This window comes from Chroicocephalus ridibundus, chromosome 6 (assembly GCF_963924245.1).
Source record: "Chroicocephalus ridibundus chromosome 6, bChrRid1.1, whole genome shotgun sequence".
Lineage (NCBI taxonomy): Eukaryota > Metazoa > Chordata > Aves > Charadriiformes > Laridae > Chroicocephalus > Chroicocephalus ridibundus.
In genome coordinates this window covers 20,921,338-20,944,595 of record NC_086289.1, presented here as the reverse complement: position 1 = coordinate 20,944,595, position 23,258 = coordinate 20,921,338, and the positions used below count along the sequence as shown (strand labels likewise).

The 23,258-nt window shown below is 39.8% G+C and overlaps 1 protein-coding gene across 5 annotated transcripts in view; it reads right to left on the bottom strand.

Annotated features, from left to right (window-relative positions):
- Positions 1-19,696, bottom strand: part of FRMPD2 (FERM and PDZ domain containing 2) — a 60,902-nt gene extending 41,206 nt beyond the window's left edge. For 4 of the 5 annotated variants that reach the window (XM_063339262.1, XM_063339260.1, XM_063339259.1 and 1 more), the window contains exons 1-12: positions 19,582-19,696; positions 17,739-17,870; positions 14,331-14,415; positions 11,130-11,280; positions 9,432-9,503; positions 8,584-8,758; positions 7,691-7,841; positions 7,456-7,594; positions 6,395-6,547; positions 4,014-4,199; positions 2,954-3,110; positions 141-351 (exon numbers count right to left, since the gene is read on the bottom strand). In XM_063339262.1, coding sequence (XP_063195332.1) covers positions 141-351; positions 2,954-3,110; positions 4,014-4,199; positions 6,395-6,547; positions 7,456-7,594; positions 7,691-7,841; positions 8,584-8,758; positions 9,432-9,503; positions 11,130-11,280; positions 14,331-14,415; positions 17,739-17,870; positions 19,582-19,597 — 1,628 coding nt within the window. In that variant the 5' untranslated portion in view covers positions 19,598-19,696. The remainder of the gene's footprint in view (positions 1-140; positions 352-2,953; positions 3,111-4,013; positions 4,200-6,394; positions 6,548-7,455; positions 7,595-7,690; positions 7,842-8,583; positions 8,759-9,431; positions 9,504-11,129; positions 11,281-14,330; positions 14,416-17,738; positions 17,871-19,581) is intronic. The other variant, XM_063339261.1, reaches the window with a different exon arrangement.
- Between the last annotated feature and the right edge of the window lie 3,562 nt (positions 19,697-23,258).

Below are 23,258 nucleotides of genomic sequence, written 5' to 3'. Positions count from 1 at the left end.
AGCCCCAGGCCTTTTGGTGTGACCACAATAAAAACTGCAAAAAAATGAAGGTCTGCCTCACAGTTTTCCATAGAGGTTTGCAATGATGTAGTCTATGACTGAGTGTTCTTACATATGTTGAGAGGCAAAAGCAAACCTACCTGCCAAGATTGCTTTTCTCTCTAGTCCTATTGTTGGTTTCCACACTGAGGTTGTCACAAGATTTGCTCATCATCCCAGCAGAAAGGTTTTCCAGGTTTGCCGCATAGAGCACATTCTCTGAACGAGACAGTCTCTGAATCAGGGCAAGGTGTTCACGCTGAGCTGCATATGCAGAATTTGATTTGTCTATTTCCACAAATTTACTTTCCTCTGAATAAGAAGGGAGAGAGGAGGAGGAAAGAAAGATAAATCCATTGATATTATCCCATCTTTTTAAGCTCAAAGGTGCTTTCTCTCTAACCTTTTGAACATGCCAGAAATAAAGATTGACATCACAGATATATTTGTTCTGGTATCCTTAAGGATACCTAGGCCCTGGAGTGAGTGGAAACAGTTTCCAATCCATTTCTTTCATAGAAAGTATACGCTGTATTTAGATTTCATTTCTATGAATTATACTGCAAATTCACTTTCCACAGAGACAGATGAAATGTACAACCCTTTATAATTTAAACCTGATTATCTCTGTAAAGTGTATTTTGTAAATGTTCAGTGTATGAGAAATATCTGTCTGCCAGAGACTGAATTAGTCAGGTTGGTAGTTTCCCATCCTCCATGCGCCCACCATTCCAATATATGTACATCTGAGAAGACAGAAGCCCTACTAACACATGCTCTCTTAAGTTCAGAGAGGGGCCAAGGAGCTGGCTGTTTGCTCTGAGCGATTTACAAATGTGAAGCTGAGTAGAGGACCACCTTGGTGTCAATGCTTGCTATCCTGCTAATTTTCTGCTTCTGTATGAAATCTACTACTTGCTTAATGATGTCTGGGCTCTGCTACATACAAATCTGTCCTTTCAAAAGGTTTTATTTCCCTGAAACAATATAGTGCTGGAGGAAGCATTGTTCATTTATTTAGGTTCTCAACTGGTGGGCTGGAGAGGGGATTTGAAGGAGAGAGGGACAGCAGGCAGTTGGAGGCATGTTGGAAAGTAAAAGAAGAACCCTGCTTGGTACAGGCTAGCGTGAATATGGGCTTTAATTCTGCTTGTATATGACAGTTGACCTCCTGTGTGTTTTCCTAACAAATGTTAGCCTGAATGCAGCTTTCTAGAACACTACTCTGCAGCTTTAAACCTAGGCTCCCTCTTTTCCTCAGCGACTTTGATCAGGGGCGTTTGTTAAGGCATCAGAAGGCTTAACTGTCCACAGTATTAGCACGGTCTGAGAGTTGCCATGGTGATTTCAAAGTGGGGGCTGCTAGGAAGTTTTGAAGAGATGGTGACTTGTACATCTGAACAGTGCAGCAGAAGGAAGAGTTTCCCTCTCATGCAGAAAGAGCCTTAGAATCACTTACAGCCTCACTGTGGTGGCAACGGCAGCATTTCGAACTACTGGCTGTCATTGCCTTCACAAAGCCTTTTTTCTGGGACAGCAAGCACACACCGAACCTCAGAACCTGCAGTCACACAGCTTGTGTAAGTCTGGCTTGTTTCAGTGATTTGGGGTGCTTGTAATCAGGACTTAGGTTATCATAGGTTATCATTTTTTTAGCTTTCAATCTTTTTGTTCTCTTATACATGGAATGTAGTAATTTTTATTAAGTTCTATTACCACAAGCAAACGTGACACAGGAACCTTTAAGATTCTCTCTTAGCACTCATTTGTATGCTACAAATCACAGTCCCACTAAGTTACGTTTGAAGCTACTGGAGCCCAAGCAACAAAAGGTGCCTTAAACCTAAATACCATCCTAGCGCCTTTTTCCATGGTAACAAATTTGTGCAGGTGGAATTTCACTTTTCATGAAATAATTTTAGTGGGAAAGAAGCAATATATCAATCATCCTGTTATATCCCCTGATATAATGTGTTTCCAACGCTTTTACAGTTTTACTAGAGAAAGGAGTATCCCAGCAGCTAAGGCAGAACACTTGATGCTGCTGCTGTGACTCACTGGGTCAAATACTTAGTGGTTGTAAATTATCATGATTCTGTTCAAGGCAATGGATGAGTCCTCAGCTAGTGAAAACTCATGTTGCTCCACTGAAGTCAACAGTGATGACAGTTGTCAGCTTAGGCTGTTATTTCTTATGTGCTTCAGTTTCCCCATAATGATACTCATCCACCTTTACAGAGCATGCCGAGAACCGTGGGTGAGAAGTGCTATGTAACTGCCCTGGGTTGAGCAGAACCTTGTCTTAGAAACTAGGGAAAATCTGAAGTCTAAGGAGGTATTGGTCATATTTTCCACAGACATGGCAAAAATCTAAGATAAGAGCAGCTAGCAGCTACATAGTTGAGTGCCTATGGCTGATGTGCCTTTGGTTTAGTGGTTTTGTCCTGGGACTGAACCATAGAGTTGAGCCCCTGCTTTATGCAAAGATAATGAGTTAACTAAATTCAGCTCCGGTATGTCTGGACACTACTATAGTTTTTCTTCGTGTGGAACATTTCTCAAGTTACAATTGGGGTAAGTCTGATATGTTTCCTCATAAATCTCAGCAGGTTTCCTGATGGGAAGTGTAATAATGCTTTTTTTTTAAATCTGAGTTTAGCTACATAGTTATTATAATCAGAGAACCCCTCTCCACCCCCTGCACATGCCCACTCACATGCAAATGCTAAATTAGACTTACATACCTCTAACTTCCAGTGAAGTAGGAGAAATTACTTTCTAGTCTGCAAATGAGAAACTGAAGCACAGTGAAACTGATGGGGCAGGTTCTGATCCTCAGCTTCACTGAATGCACCTTTTCTAAAACCTAACCTTGTCCTATGGCCTGAATAACAAAAGTGCATTTATACCTCACCTGATGAAGTTTGCCGAAGTTGCCTAGAATTCATCTGTGCGTTGAATTTGTGCTGCGCAGAGCAGAGGTCCAGTAGATATTTACATGTCTTTGCTGTATCGGTAATGAAAGTGTGTTTCTTGCCACTGAAGCTACTTTCAATCATGAATTTTTTTCTCTAAAGGGAAAAAAACCACAGCTTGCTTCATATATCAGTCATTACATTGAGGCACTAAAAGTTCATTTGTATAATCTTGTTGGTTTGTCCAGTTGTATTTATGCCTGGCTGCATGCCTTTTGGGTGCAGTAAATGTCTATCATAAATTCAACAGTTGTTAGTGAGGTATCTGTCATTGAGATCATAACAGCCCTGTGTCGAAAGTTAAGAGCCTTTGGACACTGACTGCATTGAGAGCAGGCTGATAGATCTGGAAAAGTTTGGCCCTACAGATGTTAAAATGATTAAACCAATTTAATGTGAAAATGAAAATATCTTCAAGGGGCAGAAGGGTCATTTTGGGAGAGCAAACAGGCAGGGAAATGTGTGATGCAGGTTGACGCCTACACTGTATAATTGTAGATTGATATATCTCTGATGGCAGAATACCATTTAGAAGGGGTCACAGTCTCATCAGCGACACTGGTTTGTTAACAGCCATTGAGATACTAAGAGACAAGGATGGGAATAATGAGATCTCGAAAGAGGGAAACGTGATCCCATGACCTGATGTAGATAGGAAAACAAAAGAAAAAGAGAGGGAGAAGTAAAGACGAGGGAGGAATGAATATGGAATACGCCATAAAGAGGTTTGACATAATCTCTGTAATAGCCAACACCAGATTATTCAGTTTTATAGTAATTTGACTGCAGTGTTAGCAAAATAACTAAACCTCACTAAGAACTGCATGTCTTGGTATCCACATCCAGATCCAGCCTTGACTTTAGACTGTTTTCAAGAAGGACTTGCCTGGACAGAATGAGTCTAATTCTGGCTCTGAATGCAATAAATCTATCAAAGTGACAGGCAGGAGGGGAGTGAAGTAGGGGAGTGGAGAAGAGATTCATTTGGTTCCAACTCACATGAGCTGAAATTCTCTCTGTTTCACGCCACTGGAATCTTAAACTGGCAATTCTTGTGTGATTTTTCACCTCATACACAATGATGCCTTTGGCACAGATTCCCAGGATGATGTCCCCTCCTGCTCCTTTCTTCTCTTGGGACACACGATAGAATAACACTCCATATTCAGGAAGTTGCTGAGTCACCTTGTAGAGAAAAAGTGCATCTACTGTGAGTTATTCCAAGACAGGCATGGGAAGAAACGGTAGGTAGATGGGAGAGGAAATGATTTTGAGTGTCTTTACTGAATATTCTTTCACTGGGTCAAGAAACCTTTGAAAACCAAATTTTCATACCTTACTTTGGTATGTCAGAGAGCCATTACATACATTCATTTTCCATGTGTAAAACTGAAGTAACACTTTCCCACACACCCCATGTCAAGAGGTAGGAGGATTATGTAGCTTCCTGCACAATAATCTAAACATTACATGGGACTGAGGTACTCAGCACTATGGCTACTGGGCACTTCTGTGCATTTCTGACTAGAAATCCATGCAGGATTAATGCTGCTTGACTACTGTTAAACCTTGTTTCTTTCCATTTTCTTTTCTGTTTCTTTGTTTCCCTGAGCAAACACAGAAACCATGAGGTACAGCAAACATGATGATCTTAGTAAAACTGCTAATACTTTGGTGCCAGGGCTACTCTGACGTTGTCATGGGCTTGTGTGGTTTCCTTTCTGCAATAGCGACAACCAACTGGAAATCTTAACTGCAGTAACACCACAGCTCCCAGCCTGCAACAAACTCACTGGGGTCCACATACTCATTCTTTCATGGCAATCATCTTTTAAAATCAAACATTATAAATGCCCATTGTCAAGAATATTAAGTTATAGAGTTTGCTAAATTGTACCTCAGAGTATCTCACCTAAATATAGTGGAGACTTTTGAGGGAATTTCACTGCCCCAGAATTCCCTTCAGTGCCAAACTTTATAGTAACAACTCTTGAGTGCCGCTTCTTTTCACTCTTTCGTGATGGGTGAAAAGTTAAGCAGGATTATACCTCAAGGGACTGGGGAGTCAGCTTCTGCCCCCACCTTCTAACTGTGTAGAGGATGCCCTGAGGAACTCACCCAGAGGTTCTGGCTGTTGTTGCTTGTCTTTCTACCTCCTGCACTTGGCCACAAAATGTTAAAATGTGACTCAGACCCTTTACAGGACTATGGAATATGAGGAGGGGTTTTCATCTTCTTTCATAATCTGCAGATCAATATGACTTTATTCTAAAACTTTTTTTTTTTTTCTGGGAAGCTAACATAGAATCCCCAAGTGACTTTTTTAACTGTGAGTAGAGATTTTCAGTGACCAAAATAAAACACTTCAAGAAGATCTGTTTTTCAAAAACTATCCGGAGCATAAATGTTCAGGTCCTGAAAACTGGGGCATCTATAATCACTAGCTGAATCTAGGTTTTAATTTTTAATCCCTTTCATATTTGGAATTTGCATGTTCTTGCCATGGGGGCTATCTTTCTCACTTTGTCTGATGTGTTGGCTCCTTCCACAGACTTATTCATTGCAACAGATACGAACAAAGCTGCTTTTCTTCATTGGATTTGGCACGCATGATGGGACTGTCATTAAGGCTAAGCTTCAGTCTATTTCTTCAATTCCACTGACAGTGTTAGATGAGGAACTAGCATAACTAAACAGCAACTGAACTGAAATGATGCTATAAATAAAAGCATGTGTCACTGCAGCAAAATGGCTACTGATATTTATCTATTATCTAATCCCTGATATTTTTCATTTGATGGAAAGCAGAGAAGTTTGGGGGAGAAGGAGAAATTAGGGGAAAAAAATTAAATCTCACATCATCATGACATTCTAGAGCCCTAGAGAAATAGTCATGTGAGAAAATGCTTCAGATAACTCCTTCGTCACTTCCAGGGTTCACAGATATTTTTAAACAAATAATCACTACATGTTTAGAAAGTCGCTGAACAGCTGCTGTAGTTTCAGAAGTCAAGAAAGTGTGTATTCCTATGTTTTATAATCATCTCTAATAAATTCAGTAGGTGTGTTTATAATCATCTGGAACCCAGACACCTTGGTAATATGCTAAAAATTTGCATCAACCTTTAGGATATTGAAAATGCCCTGAAATGTGCGTTAACTATCAGTGAAAGGAAACCTACCATGTAAACGTGATGTAAGTTATTTAGAGTGACAGTATCTACAGCAGAATGATATTATGAGGTTTTTGTTGACTATTCAAATTTGTTCACGTTATCTAAAATCCACTGTATCAGGCAAGAAAATCATAGACAATGGTAAATTGAGAGAGGCTTTCTTTCTCTAAATAAATAAATAACATTTGGGATATTTCAAGTTACCTTTAAAAATTCTAGTTCAGCCTCATCCTCAAACAGGGAACGATTCATACGATGTAATTTAGCAAGCTCTCGCTGTACATATGCCAGGGTCATTTTCTCTATTCGGCTTGCTGGAATGTAGTCTTCAACACGAAAATAGCTCTTTCCGTGCATCTTTGGGAGAAAAAATCAAAAAACAAAAGAGAGAGGAGCCTTTTGTTCTTTCTTGACTTTTCTTATTTGGTGCATTTCCATTTTCAGGGTGACCCATATGCTGAAGTCACCCTGTTGCCATTTCCTAAAAGAAGATGGGGAACAGCAGGTAGATTCCTGGCAGCCAGATGTGCCTCCTGCACCTGTACTCAGCCAGGTGCTCAAAGGACACGCTACTTCTCTGTTCAGAGGGGAGAAAAGAGGTGGGCCTACAGGCATGTCCGCAGTCTTGCACTTAGAGCTGACAGCTGCAGCTGCGTCACTACAGCCTACAGTGGGGGACCCAATGCTGGGACGGGTCTGGCCAGATGGATCAGACCACTCAGAGTTCAATTAATAGAGCTGCACCAATTTATATAGCTGAAGGTATGGCAGAGAACATAAATGAGTATTTTCTGCACACTTCAAAACTAGGATAACTAGTTCAGATATACCATGAGCAACCTTCCTGTCTCTGCAGCTTGTAGATCTGACCCTACGCACAAAATAGCTGTGAATTCTGGAGCATTTATTTGTTTTTCTCTTCCATGTTTTCTAATCTCTTTAAGCCCCTCTGCGCATCCAAGCTGTGCCTATGTTGGAAATGTTCTACAGATTTTCTGGAGTTTCTGGCCTACATTATCAATTACGAAGGACCAAAAATCCTTCATCATTCTGCCATTTTTCCTGACAAATATGTCTGACTTATTACTGCTCCTTAATCAGGCAAAATTTGTAATTTTTTAAATTAAATCTAAAATGTGATTACTGAAGGACTTAGCTGAAATTATGTGCTATTCATACTTCATCTTTAAACTCTATGTGACAAACAGAAGCTGCAAAAGCTGTGGAGAGAGGCCTGTGAGAAATATTGTGTTATTTATGCACACCTCAGAAGCATAATTGCCAAACTCTGCCTGTAAAGCCAAAGCACCGAGTTTCAGGGCAGTCTCATCATTGCAATACAATCGCTCCTCCAAAATATCTTTACGAAGCTGTAGGTAAAACTGATGCCTTGTCAAGCCGTGCCTGAAACACAAAAGGGTTTAGGAACACAGGATGAGCCTTGAATAGTCACCCAAAAGGCTGCTGGTTTTCCTGCAGTCAGCAGAACTGTGCACTTACTGGATAACATTAAAGTGGTTGACAAAGAATTTTATCCTTAGAAAGAGTGTGAAATTGATGATGGAGGTTTTCTTCTTGGGTTGGTCATTCCAGCCATCTGGGGCCACTTTGTAGAGTTTGGTCTCCTCATCCAAAAAGAAGAATTCTTTACCTGAAATGAGAATTTTGGGTTCTGTGATAAGTCCGGAGATACTTCAGTAGCTCAAAGTTCTGCTGTCTTCATTCAGTATGTCACTAGCGATAAAAAATAAAATAGATCGTGGATGTCAGTTGAGATTTACTTCTCTGTGCCATGGCTTGATGTATTACTTCTTTGATGGAGAACTTAGGATAACAGTGTGTAATTTAGGATCACAATTGTGAGCTGCTGGATTGGTGTGGTTTCTATGGAATCACTCAAGTATTGATGGGGCTTGCATTCTGCTCACCATTCAGGTTCTGCACCCCATTGTAATCCTCATGCCCTACACACAAGTTATGCTTCTTCCTCGCGTCTCAGCCATGCATGCCATCAGAAATAGGCTAGGATGATGTGGGTCTTGTAGATGAAATAGCTGAGCCCGTGTTCCAACTTATATCTAGGAACAAGGACAGTCAGCCTTCCTCAATACAGTGCTTCATGGAATTTATGCTGGAGCTATATGGCTCAGTATTATTCCAGTGCAAGGCTGGGACACAGCCTTTTCTGCATGGGAATATCAGCCAGTAACAGTATGGCACAGTCCAAGCGTAGACATGCAGCACAGTTTAAAACAGTGTACCTTACATTTGCTTAAGCTTTGGGTCTGCTCTCATCTGAGAATCTAAAGGAATGTTGCTGGAATTCATTAATAAAGGGATTACGGAGGCATTGAGAGAGAGAACTGCTATTGTGGTTAGCTGTGTCTCATTACCTTTCAGGTAAGCCAAGCCAAAGTAGAAATGTTCCACCAAGTTTGCATATGCCACCACAGTGTTGAAAACATCTCTTGCCTTGGACTTGATGTCACATTGCACCTCAAGGCACTGCCCATTGAGTAGAATCACATTGAGATCCCTTTGGGACAAATAGGATTTTCCTTTTTTAGTCTAAGAACATGCAACAAAAAAAGAAGAATGAGTGCCAAGTACAAGCAATGCATGTTCCACAGCATTTTACTACTGACGCCCCCTAGTCTCCTGTCTCTGCATAAACTGATGGATTTGCTCACAACACTATGCTATTCCTCGCCTCCTTTCTCATAACTTAATATCCCAAACATTTCTAATTTTATAAAACCCAGGGAATCCCAACAAAACAGCTGAGCATACTCAGACTCTGCAATCACGAGGGTTATTCTACATTTGAGGGTAATTCCAAATTTTCTTTGCCCTTACTTTTACTGCTGTGTGCTGTCAGCCTTTTACCTTATCTTAATGAAAGGTAGAGGATGTGCCTGCAAACTGGAGGAGTCCAATACATTGGCATTAGATGTCACATTGCATATTTGCTGTATAATCTTTGCTTCAAAAGTCTTGTGCTATAGTGAGCATTCTTAGCTGAGAAGGATAAATTAAGCTGTTTTCACACCAACAGAAATAACTACATAGCACTGAGAATTAAGTGACCTCCTTTTAAATCTTAATACCTCTGTAGGAACCCTAGCTTAGCTTGGGAGGAGGACACGGAAAGAATACTGCGCTGGGACTCACATGCAACTTACCAAGAGCCCCAACTAAAAGGTCACTAGATTAGTTCTACATTCTTAATGTTCATACTTACCACAATCGATCCAGGCAGCTGTAAGGTCACTGGTGGTTCACTGGACAAAATAATAAATTCTGGACCTGAAAACTGTAAGGAGGCAATTTAGAAATTTAATAAATGTCTGCTTAATGTGATGAAGATCCTAAACACCAGTACCAATGAAACCCATTTCTGGTGATCTGTATGCTGTACCTAATTGACTTCAGTGTCTAAAAAGGTGCAAATGCTGATTGAAGGCTTCTCTCTGTTCAGCGTCTCTCCTGTGTGGACTCTCTGGGGTCTAATTAGTGGCAAGCTCATGCTGAAGCTTTTTCTTCTGTAAAGGCACTTAACCAAGATCCATTTCCTTTGCAAGGCACCTCTTTTCATGACACTTAGAGAAACTTAATTTCTTCTGAGAAATTTTACCATTTGATTCCCAAGTTACTATGAAGACAGTCACAGACATGTACACACATACATACACATCACTGTGATTTCATAAGCCTAGCTTCCATAGGGAACCAGACTAAAATGCAGAGCTACTTTCTTTCCTGTAATGAAGGTTGACTGATATTTCTTAGTAGCAGACCTTAAATTCTTTTGCTTTAACTTCAACAAACTTTAACAGCACACAATGCTTCTTCCTTTGCTGAGCATCTACCTCAAAGAATTTTGTATAGTGTGTTTTTTTCGGGTTCATCTATGGTTTTAGATCCTTGAAGTAGACAGAAATAACTAAATGTCTGCAAGTGATAAGATGTGAATCCTTCCAACCATTATCCGTGACCTTGAGCCATTTAGATCTTTTTTTTTTTTTGAGAAAATTTAGGATTGTTTCATAATACTAGAATTGCCCTGACAACAGACAATGCAGTTTTGTATCACATATAAAGAGGGACTAGCACTTTGTTGTAACAGTTGCTGGACTCCTTCTGAGGAACTCAATTATTATCCCAGCAAAAATCATATTAACAAAATTTAAAACTAAATTTATATATTAAAAGATAAATTTCCAAAGTATCTAACTGAAAATCTTGATCAAAGTTCTGCTGCTGGTCAGTCTTAGGCTTTTGAACTGGGAACAGATGAAAGGACACACCAGCCTGAAACCTGTCCCTTCTGCGTCCACAACAGCAAACTCCATGGGCAGCAGCATTAGGGAGTTTTCTGTGATTCAGTTATTTCTGGATTTTTGTCATCCAGCTGCCAAATAAACATTATCCTTCCCATTTAACTGATTCCTACAACAAATCAGCAACTAGAAATAGACCCTTAGGTGGATTCGTGGTTTGGCACACTCACTGCTAGCCTGTGCTTTCTGTCCAGGCACACACTGTAAAAAAAAATTAAATCCTTTGAGTACCATTGACCAGCAAGTGTTTGGGTTCAGTGTCTTTGTAAATGTTTTTGCTGTTCTGAAGCTCCTGTCAAAGTGGTTGATGAAAACAGTCCTTATGGTGTTTGATGCTTGCAGAAATCACACATGTAGGTCAGAGAGGGTTCAATTGTAAGCTTTTGCTTCATCGTTATGGACAAGAGCTTTCACTGCCTTCAGTTCTGAGTTATCACAACTAGATCATGCCTAATTTGTAGTCCGTCAATTTAGAATACTCATCTAATGAGATGAGTGTAGCTAATATGCTCATCACTGGTGAACGACAAGTGGATGAGGGGTTTCTCTTTAGTGATATTTACATTTTGAAATCAGCTTATACGTTTTTCATTAGTCACCTTTTCCTTCCTGTGGAACAAACATTTCTGTGATGCAGCAGCTGCTGTGTAGTCCTTTGTAGACACAGAGAAGGTGGAACCTAAACTTAGCAGGTTCTGTCTGCTGTTCTTTTGAGTTCCACCAGGGATTTCTTCTACAGCACTGACTGACCTTCAAAAGAAATGTCATAATGAGCAATACATATAACAATCAAAACAACACAGACTTGAGGACAAAGAGCTTAAGGTACACTGACTGGCAGAACATTATGAAATCCAGGACAATGTCAGCTATAACTTGTTAAATGTTTCTTTACAGAAAAAGAAAAAAAAATAATGTATTAATGATGCCCTTTATAAATAAATCTAAACTGTGCTTTAATTCAATAACAGCTCTCTCCTCTCCTCTCCTCTCCTCTCCTCTCCTCTCCTCTCCTCTCCTCTCCTCTCCTCTCCTCTCCTCTCCTCTCCTCTCCTCTCCTCTCCTCTCCTCTCCTCTCCTCTCCTCTCCTCTCCTCTCCTCTCCTCTCCTCTCCTCTCCTCTCCTCTTTTCTCTTTTCCCTTCCCTTCCCTTCCCTTCCCTTCCCTTCCCTTCCCTTTTTTCCATTTGATGAGACAGATCTGGCTGGTTTAAGAGTGGTGAAGCCAACAGGCAAAGAATTTAGCCTCATGCCTTTCTGGGAGTTCTACACGATGCAGTCAATTCCTCATTTCTTCTTTTCTGAAGCAAAAAAAGCTTCAGAAAACCATAACATTTGTTGTTACATTATTCAGAATTTTCCAGAAATGAGAACTAAATTATTTGAATACAAATTCATTAGAATAAATTAATGTCTTAGGGAACCGAGGGAGTTTTCAGTTTAATTAAGAGAAAGATGTCTGAAAGATCAGAAAGCTGTCTTTATACTATACTTTTAACGTATAAAGTAATGGTGTTTTCCACACAAGCAGACATACGTGTGCTTAGAATAAACTTAGAATATAATATATACTCTTATCAATGAGGAAAGAATGATTATATAATGGTTATATGGTATGGAAGGAAAGGGTTTCTTGGGGTGGATTTTTGTTAATTATATATTGCAGAGTTGCTTCAGGGAGCTATTCGTGGAGTTTCAAAAGGTTTTTAACAGAGTTACTGGAGTACTTCCTGATCTCTTCTCCCTGGTATCCAGTGACAGGACATGTGGGAATGATTCAAAGTTGCATCAGGGGATGTTCAGACTTGGTATTAGGAAGCATGTCTTTACTGAGGGGGTGGACAAACACTGGAACAGGCTTCCTGGGGATGCGGTTGATACCCCAAGCCTCTCAGTGTTTAAAAGGTATTTGGACAATGCCCTTAATAACATGCTTGACCAGCCCTGAAGTAGTCAGGCAGTTGGACTAGATGATTGTTGCAGGTCTCTTCCAACTGAACTATTCAATTTTTTATATATAGGCCATAGCCCTGCGTATACCTACAAGCTTGACTTTATGAGATGTAAATTATGTCAATTGAACTGCTTACAGAAGTGAGCATGATGATATTAGTAAGCTTTATAGATAGCAGATAGTAAGCCCATCACTAAGTTTTGTGTTGGTTGTCCTCCTATATGAGAAATTGGTGGTTTCCAAACTAACTATTTCAACTCCACTGTTGTCATGGTACTTACAATAGGATGGTGACATTGTTAGAAATTCAGTTGCAGATGCTTACAACCAAAAGTGGGGTTTACAGTCCCTGAAGTTCTATGGGAAACAGCTTGCTGGAAATTGGGAGAAGAGAGTTCATCTTTCAGCAGAGGAGGGGAACATTTTCTTGGCAGCATGATTTTAGATCGGGGATATCAAGATGATACCCAGGTTGCTAGTCAGAGGCCTGGCAATTGCTCCAAAATACTCAGGAAATATATCTTCTGTTACTGATATCATTGTCAAGTGTGCGATGCATATATAGATGTCTGTGTACACAGATGTATATGTATATGTGTAGTTGGACAGGTAGACAGAGACTTTCTTCACAAAAGCTGCCACTATCCTGCAGCCTGCTTGTAGTTCTTTCTTATTGCAGGTTTAGATGTGTATCTCACATTGCTAAGATTATCGTGGCTGATTTATCAGGAAGTTCAAACTGTTTACTTGGGAAACATTTAATTGGGAGTTGATCTAAATGGAGCGTTTCCTGTGGGCCTGAATTACTCATGTCACGGTTAAAAGAAGAAACTCCTGTTTAACTGGGTCAAGAACTCAATTTAAATGGGATGTCTGTAGGGATTACATGGTGCTTAACTATGGGATTCTGGTCTTTGTGGTGCCTAGAGGCTAACAGTACTTACATCTCTTTTTCATTGGGAAACAGCCATGATTACAGCTGCACTATGCTTACACCCAGTCTAGAAAACTCTTGTTTGGCAACAGTGGTGTTTCCCTTGGCTTTTGAAAAGGAGTTACTATCAGTTGTACAATTCTCAGCTTTCCAGTCTATGCCTACGGGGCTGCTGTACACGCCATGGCTGAAATGAGGCTAATCCTCGTGACAGAGCAGAGGTTTTTACTGCTTGTGTCCCTGAGTTACCTATAACTCTTCAGTAAAGTCACTGGATGTGGCTGACACAAGTGAGGCAAATCAGCCTAAGAACTGAGAGGGAAATGCAAATGATCCACTGAAAATGGTGGATCATATACATGCTCTGTCATAACCACTCCAGAACACCTCTGCTAAAGTGACAGCAAGGCAAGACTGGATCCAAAATCTGAATGTAGACAAATATGGACTTTGCAGAATGCCTTGCCAGTGAAAGCAATGACTGTTCATACCTTCTCAACAAGTTTTTCCCTTCCATACTCTCTATGGAGCTGCTTCCCAGTTGTTTCAGTCACAGCGAGCTATTGCTACTTACCTGTCTGATTCTGACAGAGACGTGCCAGGGGCAGCTGTTCTGGGCGGCCACTGACATCTGGCAGGACACAGTGGTAAAGAGCAAAGGTGGAAAACTTCAATGTGCTCGTGTTGTATGGATTGTTCAGGGCCCAAGCTCCATTTCACTACAGCATTTGGACTGTTTGACTTGGAGCCAAATCGACTCTAGGTACGCTTTAATTCTACGTAAATAGTATCTATTAGTAAAACAGGTTCAGATGGCGATCCAGGCATTTTCTGATAACAGCATTGCCATTCTAGTTGTTTGCTTCATGTGGTAATAAAACAGCTTCTATCTTAGGAATATGAGTTTTGATTACCTGTTTATGAAGAGCTTGTAGCTACTTTGTGTCCTTGAACCACTAAGGGTGGGGTCCCATGACCTGTGTGTCTGTGGAACTCTCCCTGAAATTAATAAAGGAAATTTCACAATTGAAGCAATTGTAGCAGCACTCAGCATCAGCTCTTGAGACAATTACAACAAGGATGAAATTTAGACCAGCTACTTCCTCTCGTGTCCTTGCTTGCGCATGATAAATGGCTATTTGATAAGGCTAAGTGAATACTACACCAGCAGTATTCCCAGTTCTCTAGTTATTGTTACTTCCTCTTCATAACCCTTCAAGTGATTGTAATTTGGAAAATAGCTGTGTAGGTAGAATGGTTGTTATTTCCATATGTATGGAGGTAATTTGTGAAACAGCCTTTGCTCTTCAGAAATTACCCCTAGTATTCTTTGTTCTTCTATTTCCAGGCATAAAATCGGGGGGGGAAAGCCATGAAACTTCTCTGGCTTAATCAGAGTAGGATATAAAATCACTTAAATGAAAACTGTTTGTAAATATTCCACTGGTTATTTGCTACATTAAATATATTGTGAATATTTTTACATTGTAAGAGTCTGGTGGGAATATAGGATTGTTTGTGAGTCATTAGCACATAAGATTTGTATAATTTTTCACCTTCCATCATCTATGCTGCTACAGAAAGGATAGGCATTGCTTTGTCCAAGTACATGAAGGTTGAAATTTAAAAGTAGAACCAGAAAGGAATATGCAACCGGTAGTTTCATGAACATTTCTTCTAGCAGCAGAGATGTTTTAAATCCTTTAGGAAAGGGTGGGAAGGTTGAATTTTTCTTCACTGGGATCATTTCATTGACCTTATTTGAAGAATTGCATCTCAAATTATTATATAGGCAGAATGACAGAGGTGATAAGATGAGCTATGTGGAAGTAATCATTTAGGTCAGCTTTTTCTCCAGATAAAATATCCATGAACTACACCCTGAGACCTCACTCTGAATTCCAACATGAAAGCATGACATTGAAATCTAGTGTACCAACCACCAATTGTATTTTTAAGAACTAGAAAATCTACAGTCACATTGCTAAAATATGCATAAACATGTTTTTTCAAGCTGCAGATGGTAGCGACAAAACGTGAGATTTGATATAAGCCAAATACTCAGGGCTAGTTACCAAAGTTAAGATTCAGTCCTGTGTTCTGAAACTACATGCTTTTTAATGACAAAGCCTTGCAAAATTCTCTGCTTACACTATAGGTTTCACATATTTGTACAAATATACTTTGACAAGCACATAAAATTCCCCTTAGTTTTTCTGTCTCAGCTGTTATGGCAGTGGGACAAGTTGGCTAGTTTTAGTGGCCAGACTGCCATGCTTTGATCATAAATCCAGCGCAATCCTCATGTTTAAGTAACACGTGGCCCTCAAAGAAGATGATCCTGTAGGTGATTAATTTATTATATGTTAAATGAGCTTCTAAAGGACAGTCTGGATAGAGATATTGATCTCCCTTGATAATCTTGGTGCTCTACTAGATGCTAATATTTCTTTTCAGAGAAGAATGCATTTTTCTAATACATTATTTCGTGAAAGAATGTCTGTAGCAAACAAGCTCTCACATTCTGTGTTTTCTCCTGTATTTTTAGAGTTTTGCCTTACAAAATCCTGAGTACAAACAGCTACCAATGTTTCAGTGGAGACTCAGACACACATAAATTCAGTGGAATGAGCCTTTGTCATGATTATAACCAAATTTTTTTAATAAAGGACTTACAAATCACGCTCCTGAATTTACTGTCACTGTGTGCCACTAGGTATGTGACTGACACCTGTGCGTCATATAGGGAGCAGCTGCAATCTCAGGTTTTTATGGCTGCTGATGTTGATTGCAATTCTGGAGTCTCAGAAAAGCTCCTTTCAGGAGGAGAGTATCAATAGCAGTTGTATGAGGAACCTCACCTTCCCTATCCTTGGGGTAAGGGCTTTATTACATGGTGCTTTTTTTTCCCAGGATCACTTTCTCTCTGTGAATTATCTCCTGGAAGACTTGTGATAATGCAGTGGGCACCCAGGTTTTTTGCCGTCTTACTAGGCAAATTAGTCCCTTGAGATCATGCTCTAAGCCTTTTATTTTTGCCTAGTAAATTTTAAAACTTTCATATTTGGAAGAGTATGGGTAATGTTCCTATGAATTTCATGACAATCAGCAGCTGGATATCATAAACCCATAATAATGCTCCTCAGTGAGAAAAAGCAAGGACTACTCAGCAGTTTTCTGTTATTTATGGCATCAATTGAACCAACCAGTTGGTGTGCATACCTTGTTGCAATATAACTGATGTTGTGGACTCTTGTGTTATTGCCTTAGGGAAGAAATTTCTGGAATAAAAAAACCACACATGCTTACGGAGCTGTGGAACGGAGAATAGAAATGGGTAGGAGTCTGAGAATGGGGAGCTGGCATGGTAAGCTTGGATTTTTAGGGGACGCTGATGGCATTTGGCAACAGGAACTCATTGCTCTTGGGTAGTGAGAATGTCCTATCTAGGCGTCCCTAGCTTGGATTCCAATTTAAACATGAAGATACACAGGCACAGCAGTATTACCCTTCCTGCTGAATTCCTTTCTTTGCTTCATGGTATCCCCCTAATCTGTGATTTAAGTGGCTTGGGAAGGACCCTGACTGATGTTTACCACAGTGATTCTACTGAATGGATCCTCTCCCAGTTTCTTTCATGCTGTTCCTGCATAAAAGGATTGAAAATGGAGCTAAAATTCCAACGGTAATATCTCCGGACAAAGTAAATCAGAAGAGCAGCATTGCAACCTGGCATTTAGCACAATGAAATCAACATGCTGAGCCAGAAATACTCAATGGCTTTAGAACAAAAATGAAAAGAAAAGGGTTGTTTGGTTGTTTTTTTCTTGTAGATTTCATATTTGTCCCTTTGTTTTTGAATGGGCTTGAAGAAACATTAACCCCCACCATTCAAGTCTTAGGTATTATTCATAGATTCAACTGATTTCAGCGCTGCCATCTTGACATTGCCCATCACATGCATTTGTGGGGTAGCTCCACCATTTCTCATCTGTTTCAAGACCCCATGTGCCAGAAACATGCTGGTCAGGCCTTGTCTGTGATCTGCTGAACAGCTTCACCTGGCAAAGGGGGCATAAAGCAAGAAATAGGTGATGATGCAGCATGGTAACCAGGGAATATATATCTTTACAGTAGGACACAAGTAGAAAGGAATCCAGTATAAAAGGATCTTTCTTCTCTGCAGCTTAGCACAAATACATCTCCCTAGTCACGTAACCACAAGTGCCTATCACCTGACCATACATGAGTAGTCTCACATTTCAGGGGAAAAAAGAGGTAAGTACATAATTCATAAACATAATCTTTCAGGAAAATCTTACCTCTCCTGTGTCCTCGGTTAGACAGTATCAAAGACGTACTTTCAGAAATACTGTTAGAGTCACTGTAGTCCACAGACAGTTGTCTGTAATCTTCTGTTGACTGACTATAATTCATTAATCTGGACCCTTTGTCTGGAAACAGGAAGGAAATATAGTGAGTCACGTACTTTAATTTAAATCATTGTATCTGCATGATAATGTAAATAACATTTGGCTTTACTAATTTTTATGTAGTCCCTGTCTGTCTTCTAACCTTGACTTCAATTCCTTAAGGACCAAGGAACACTTGGTAACTTCATTCTATTACTTTCATCATCTTAGTCTGATCCAAAATAGTTCTCATAGTTCTCCTCAACCATTCCAAATAAAACAAATATATTAATTCTATTCTACATGTTTAACTGAAAGGTTTCAAAGTACAGATAATCTGCAAAGTTCTCCTTCCTAATATTCTGAGGCCCAAACCCTTCATCCATGAAGTATTCTTTCTGTGTGCAGGATGGACAGTGCCCAGACACAATCCACTACCAGAGTCGACTGCAGAAGTACCATTAAGGGGTCATCCTAAGTCATTAGGAAGTACATATTTCTGTTGCACCCTAACTTTACTTTGGTTGCATTGTCTCTTGTCTTTTTCCAGAATCTTTGAAGGTGATCACTTTTAATTAAAAAAAAAAAGAAAGAAATGGAATGCTGCCTTGAAAAGTGTGGTTCACATGTTCCCAACGTAATCAACATCCTGATTCATTGAAGTCCTTCAGCAAGTGTAAGCCATGTGACCTGAATCCCTAGAAAACACATAGATCACTCCAGATACGTAATCACTAGAACTAGTAGAAGGGAAATGGCAGGAATTTCTGGTTAATAGAAGGTTAAAGATGGGACCATCCGTTTTGGCAGCAGCAGAGTTTTCACCAGCTTATTCAAGCGTGAATCTATAAGCTCAGTTTCTGAATGAATGTTCCACAGGTATTTAAGTGTGTGTTTGATTCTATCTGAAGTTAATGGAACATATATGTGATTTGCTGAATTGAAACTGGATTGTTCATATGCATAATGTTGAGCATATCCAAGAAAAGCCTGCATAGCTTGGGCCAACCTTCCCCTTGCCCCAAAATCAGACATTTCTGTCACAGTGAACAGTAAAATATAGAGACTAGAAAAAAGAACTATCTGAACCTGAAGTCCACGTTTAGCTACAGTTAGAGAATTACTCTGAGGGATAATAAAATCTTGATTGTAGTCAAATGAAATGTGAAATTAGTATATGCTGGTTTATTTATATAGTGAGCAGGATTTAGCATTGTGTCTTGAAATCATGCCAGCAATCCATGTGTGAATTTATAAAACATCTTCTGAATAGAAAACCAGAACTAAAATCAAAAAGAAAGCACAAATCTTTGCTCTAATAATCAAATAGGAAGGATGAATATATATTCCTTAATGGCAATAGGATAACTTCACAGAATCCCACTCTTTACCTTTGAAAATACACTGGAGTATACAAAGTACAAAAGCAGTTTTGAAAGTAGGTGGGTTTTTTATATGCACAGGTTTTATACAAAGTGCTTTAAGAGTTGAATCTGTGCAAGCTGATTCGTTATCATTGCTTCACAGCCCTCAGACTGCTATCGTTTGAGGAAATAAGGAACAGAAACCTTGCTGACTTGCCTCAGAGTCTTTCCATTATGAAGTCATTTATATGTAAAGCAATAAATACCCTACCCAACACTACATGTAATCACTACAGCATGAAATTAAACAATTCACCCAGCTTGGGAAAGACCCAGAAAAGGCTGGCTGTATCCTTATTAGACAGTTCAGATTATAAATCTTTCTTTACCTTGGTGAAAATTCATCTGGGAGGACAGCGGTGAGGTGTCCGGTATTTTCTCATGCAGTCTTTTCCTTATGACATGACTTCTGTTAAGCTGAGAGGCTGTGCTGTCTTCGGTGACTACCCGCTCTACCTAGAAGACAGTAATACTGCAAGTCAATGTCATATGGTATGTGGACTTCAGACTCTCATGCTCAAGTGATCCTTGCCCTCTGCTTGTCAGAGGCTGCTGATTTACTTAGTATAAGCAACTTTATCTTCTCAGACACAAAGGAGGATTGAATTTCGATGGCTTCATGCTTTCATGCTAGCTGTGTTTAAGAGGGGACACCCTCTGTTCCCGTGGGAAATAAGTAATAGAGAGTGCAAGGGAAAAGTTCATTTCAGAATGTTAATGAATACTGGTTGAAAACAGAAAAAAAATATTTGCAGTGTGTTTTCTTCCAGTTTCATTCACCTTGTCAACAAAAAATGTTTGTTGATACTTTGAATCTTGAAAAACACTCGGGTGCTCACTTATTAAAGACTCCATGTGGTCAGGCTTGATTGCACGGCAAATGTTCAGTTCAAGGACGATGAATGAAATTCTCAATGTGATGTAAATATGATTTCTTTGAATTTCACAAAGAAAGTCTGAAACCAGAGTGGCAATGGGGAAATCTTTGGCCAAAGTCCATTCCTTTGGCCAATATGAAGTCTCTCTAAAGGTTATAATTGCTTCAATATTAACTAAAGAAGTGAAGATATGGTAAGCACAAAAGCTGGATTTGTATCATTTCCCAAGAGTGTAAGAGTGGTGTGAGAGACGGCTTTGTTGCCTCATTTGCTTGTACGCATGCCCACTCAGTTTCCTGCTTAGAAGTCTAGAACCAAATCTCATTTCCTTACTTCATACAAGCATTAATTTCAGGCAGTTACTCACCTGTACTCCGTGTTGCTGCTCACCTCTCTCACCAAAGAAAAGAAGATGATTAGAGTATGAGAGTAGTACCTACCTCACTGACACTTCCCACAGCAAACTGGACCATTTTCTTTATGTAGACATTTGCTGGTAAGGAAGCAGATTCCTTCTGATGTGCCTCACATGCTTCCAGAATTGATTCAGGAGAGAGTCTTTTATGTGGCAGATCTTCACACAGTGTCAGCAAGAGCATGTGTAGTTGGTCACTCAGCTGGAGAGACTGAGTTAAAATGGGGGTACTGTTAAATGACATCTTCCAGTGGTCTGAATTCCTGTGTAAACTGGGACCAGTTTCTGTAAGCCTTTCACCCTGGGTGAGAAATGGGCACTGAATTCCTTTAGACTTTGGGAAAATTCCAGAGAAGCAGCATAACAGCACTAAATGGAGCCTCAAATGGGATCCAGGATAGCCTTGGAGGAAACTGGCATCTACAAGGAGGGGCATCAGCCTGTATAGGGGCTTCTTGGTCACAGACAACGGCTCAGTCTGCTCCACAGCTCTTTGCTAATTAGACTGTGAACCTTAAAGATTCATGCAAGTAAGACATGTGGCAGCATTAGCTTCAAAAAGGTGAGGAGTTACACCAGGCAAAACTGTTGCCATAGAGACCAGATACTTAAATTTTATAGTCATTTAGCTTATAGAGCCTTTTCTTTTACACCACGTATACCCATGAAAGGGGGGTTAAATCTACTAAAAGCTCGTGCTTTCCAAATCAAAACATGCAATCAAAGGCATGGATACAGAAATGAAGCAAAATGGGTGCTACAAATCTTTGGAAGGATTCTGGGTATGCAAAAAATGCAAAATTTCAACTAGCAGAGAAGCTGGTAGAATTGGCTCAGAAATAAGGAGAGTTACTTAGTTTTATTCTAGCATCCCGTTCTTTGAAAAAGCACATAAATGTGCACAGCACCACAGTCATGCTGGCATGATGTTTTTCTTTTAGCCCTTCCTATCTTAGAATCATAGAATAATTTATGTTGCAGAAGACCTTTAAGATCATGGAGTCCAACTGTAAACCTAACACTGCCAAGTCCACCACTAAATCATGTCCCTAAGTGCCATATCTACACGCTTTTAAATACCTCAAGAGGTAGTGACTCAACCACCTCACTGGGTAGCCTGTTCCTTATTACAGTCTTGGAATAAATAATCTTTACACTTAAAAGCAAGGTACAATTCATCTTAATGTAAACAATTCTGGGTTTTGAAGAAAAAGGGGAAAAAAAGTAAAAGGAAAGTAAAGATGAGGCCTAAGTAAATTCCTGATTTGGATGAACTGGTATTTTTGGTGAAGTCTGGACCTTGACACAAGCTTTCCAATTCTTTCTAGTGGTCCAAAACATAAAGCCCCTCTTACTGAGACTTCAGATTATGCCTCTCAGTCTCTGAACCTACCAATATAAAACAGAATAAAAGGAAACAAAAATATTTGTGTTACTGGCCTGATTGGGAGGAACCTGGTAGTCTGCTGACCAATAGAGAGTCATTCCTAAGGAATACACCAACATCTGTCAAAACGGAAAAGGAAACCCTTTATGAAGTCAACATTAAATACAGAAAAGCCTTGTAGTATAGAGAGATCATCTTCTTGTGTCTTTGGACACAAAATGGCAGAAGCCGAACAGATCATTTTTTTTAAATCTAGACTAGAGGAAACATATATAAAAGTGCAATAGTGACTCTTGGCTAATGGACTAGATAGCATGCAATGAGTATTGACCAGGTGAACCAGGCTGCCCTCTATCCAAAGATGCCATAAGTAGGAAAATAAATTTGAACTCCTTAATTTTTCAGGCTCTCCCATTGGTGATTAAAGCTCTCCCCTACCTGCAGGACTGGCTAGCAGTCATGTCCAGGAAGAGGATTACTGGAGTAAGGGCCATCTATTCCAAAGCTTCACGTTTCTGCATAGCATCTAAGTGATCAGTTGTGTGTGAGTCTGAAACTACTGTGTTCTGCCTGAGGGAAGTATGCACTGATGTAGTCCTAGTGGTATTTAAAACTTTTAGGTTCCTGAGTGTTGTATCTTATTGTTTTGCCAGAGAGACTCATTTAGCAGGGAGAAGAAAAGTAAATTGTTAACAAAGATGAACACGTTTCTGATTTCCTGGGAGTGCTTCTGCTCTTGGATTGTATAGATACTGCAGTCCTGCTGCTTCTGGGATACAGTTACTGCATCTGGTCAAACATCGTGTTCATAGAAATTTTATTCCTTTCTTTGGGCCTTCACAAATAATACATTTCTGCAGACCTTGAGGACTAATGTTCAAAATTGATTTTGATGTTGACACGCACGCTAATCTAATGCCAAGCTGCAAGGTACATGTAAATCTTTCTAACTGTAGCCTAATTTGTCTAGTGTTATTAGAAATGGAGTTTGACAATAGATACCTGGTATGTTGCATTAAAACTCACAAGCTTGTCTTCACGGGGCACTGGCAAGATGTATTTTGTAATATACCTCACCTTTGTTATTCCGATGCGCTGGTTTTTGCTTTGTCTATGGAGCAATTCTGGTGCACTGAAAGGGGCAGCTTCCATCTGAGATGCATTGTTTTGGAAGGACAAATTTCCTTCAGCAGACAGTAATACTGACCATGGACAAATCACACAGATGGCAGGGTCTGAAAAATGTTGAAGAAGATAATGGAATTCTTAGTGTTGAATTCACTGCACTCAGAAAATCATATCAGGTGTCTCAGCTGCATAGCCAAA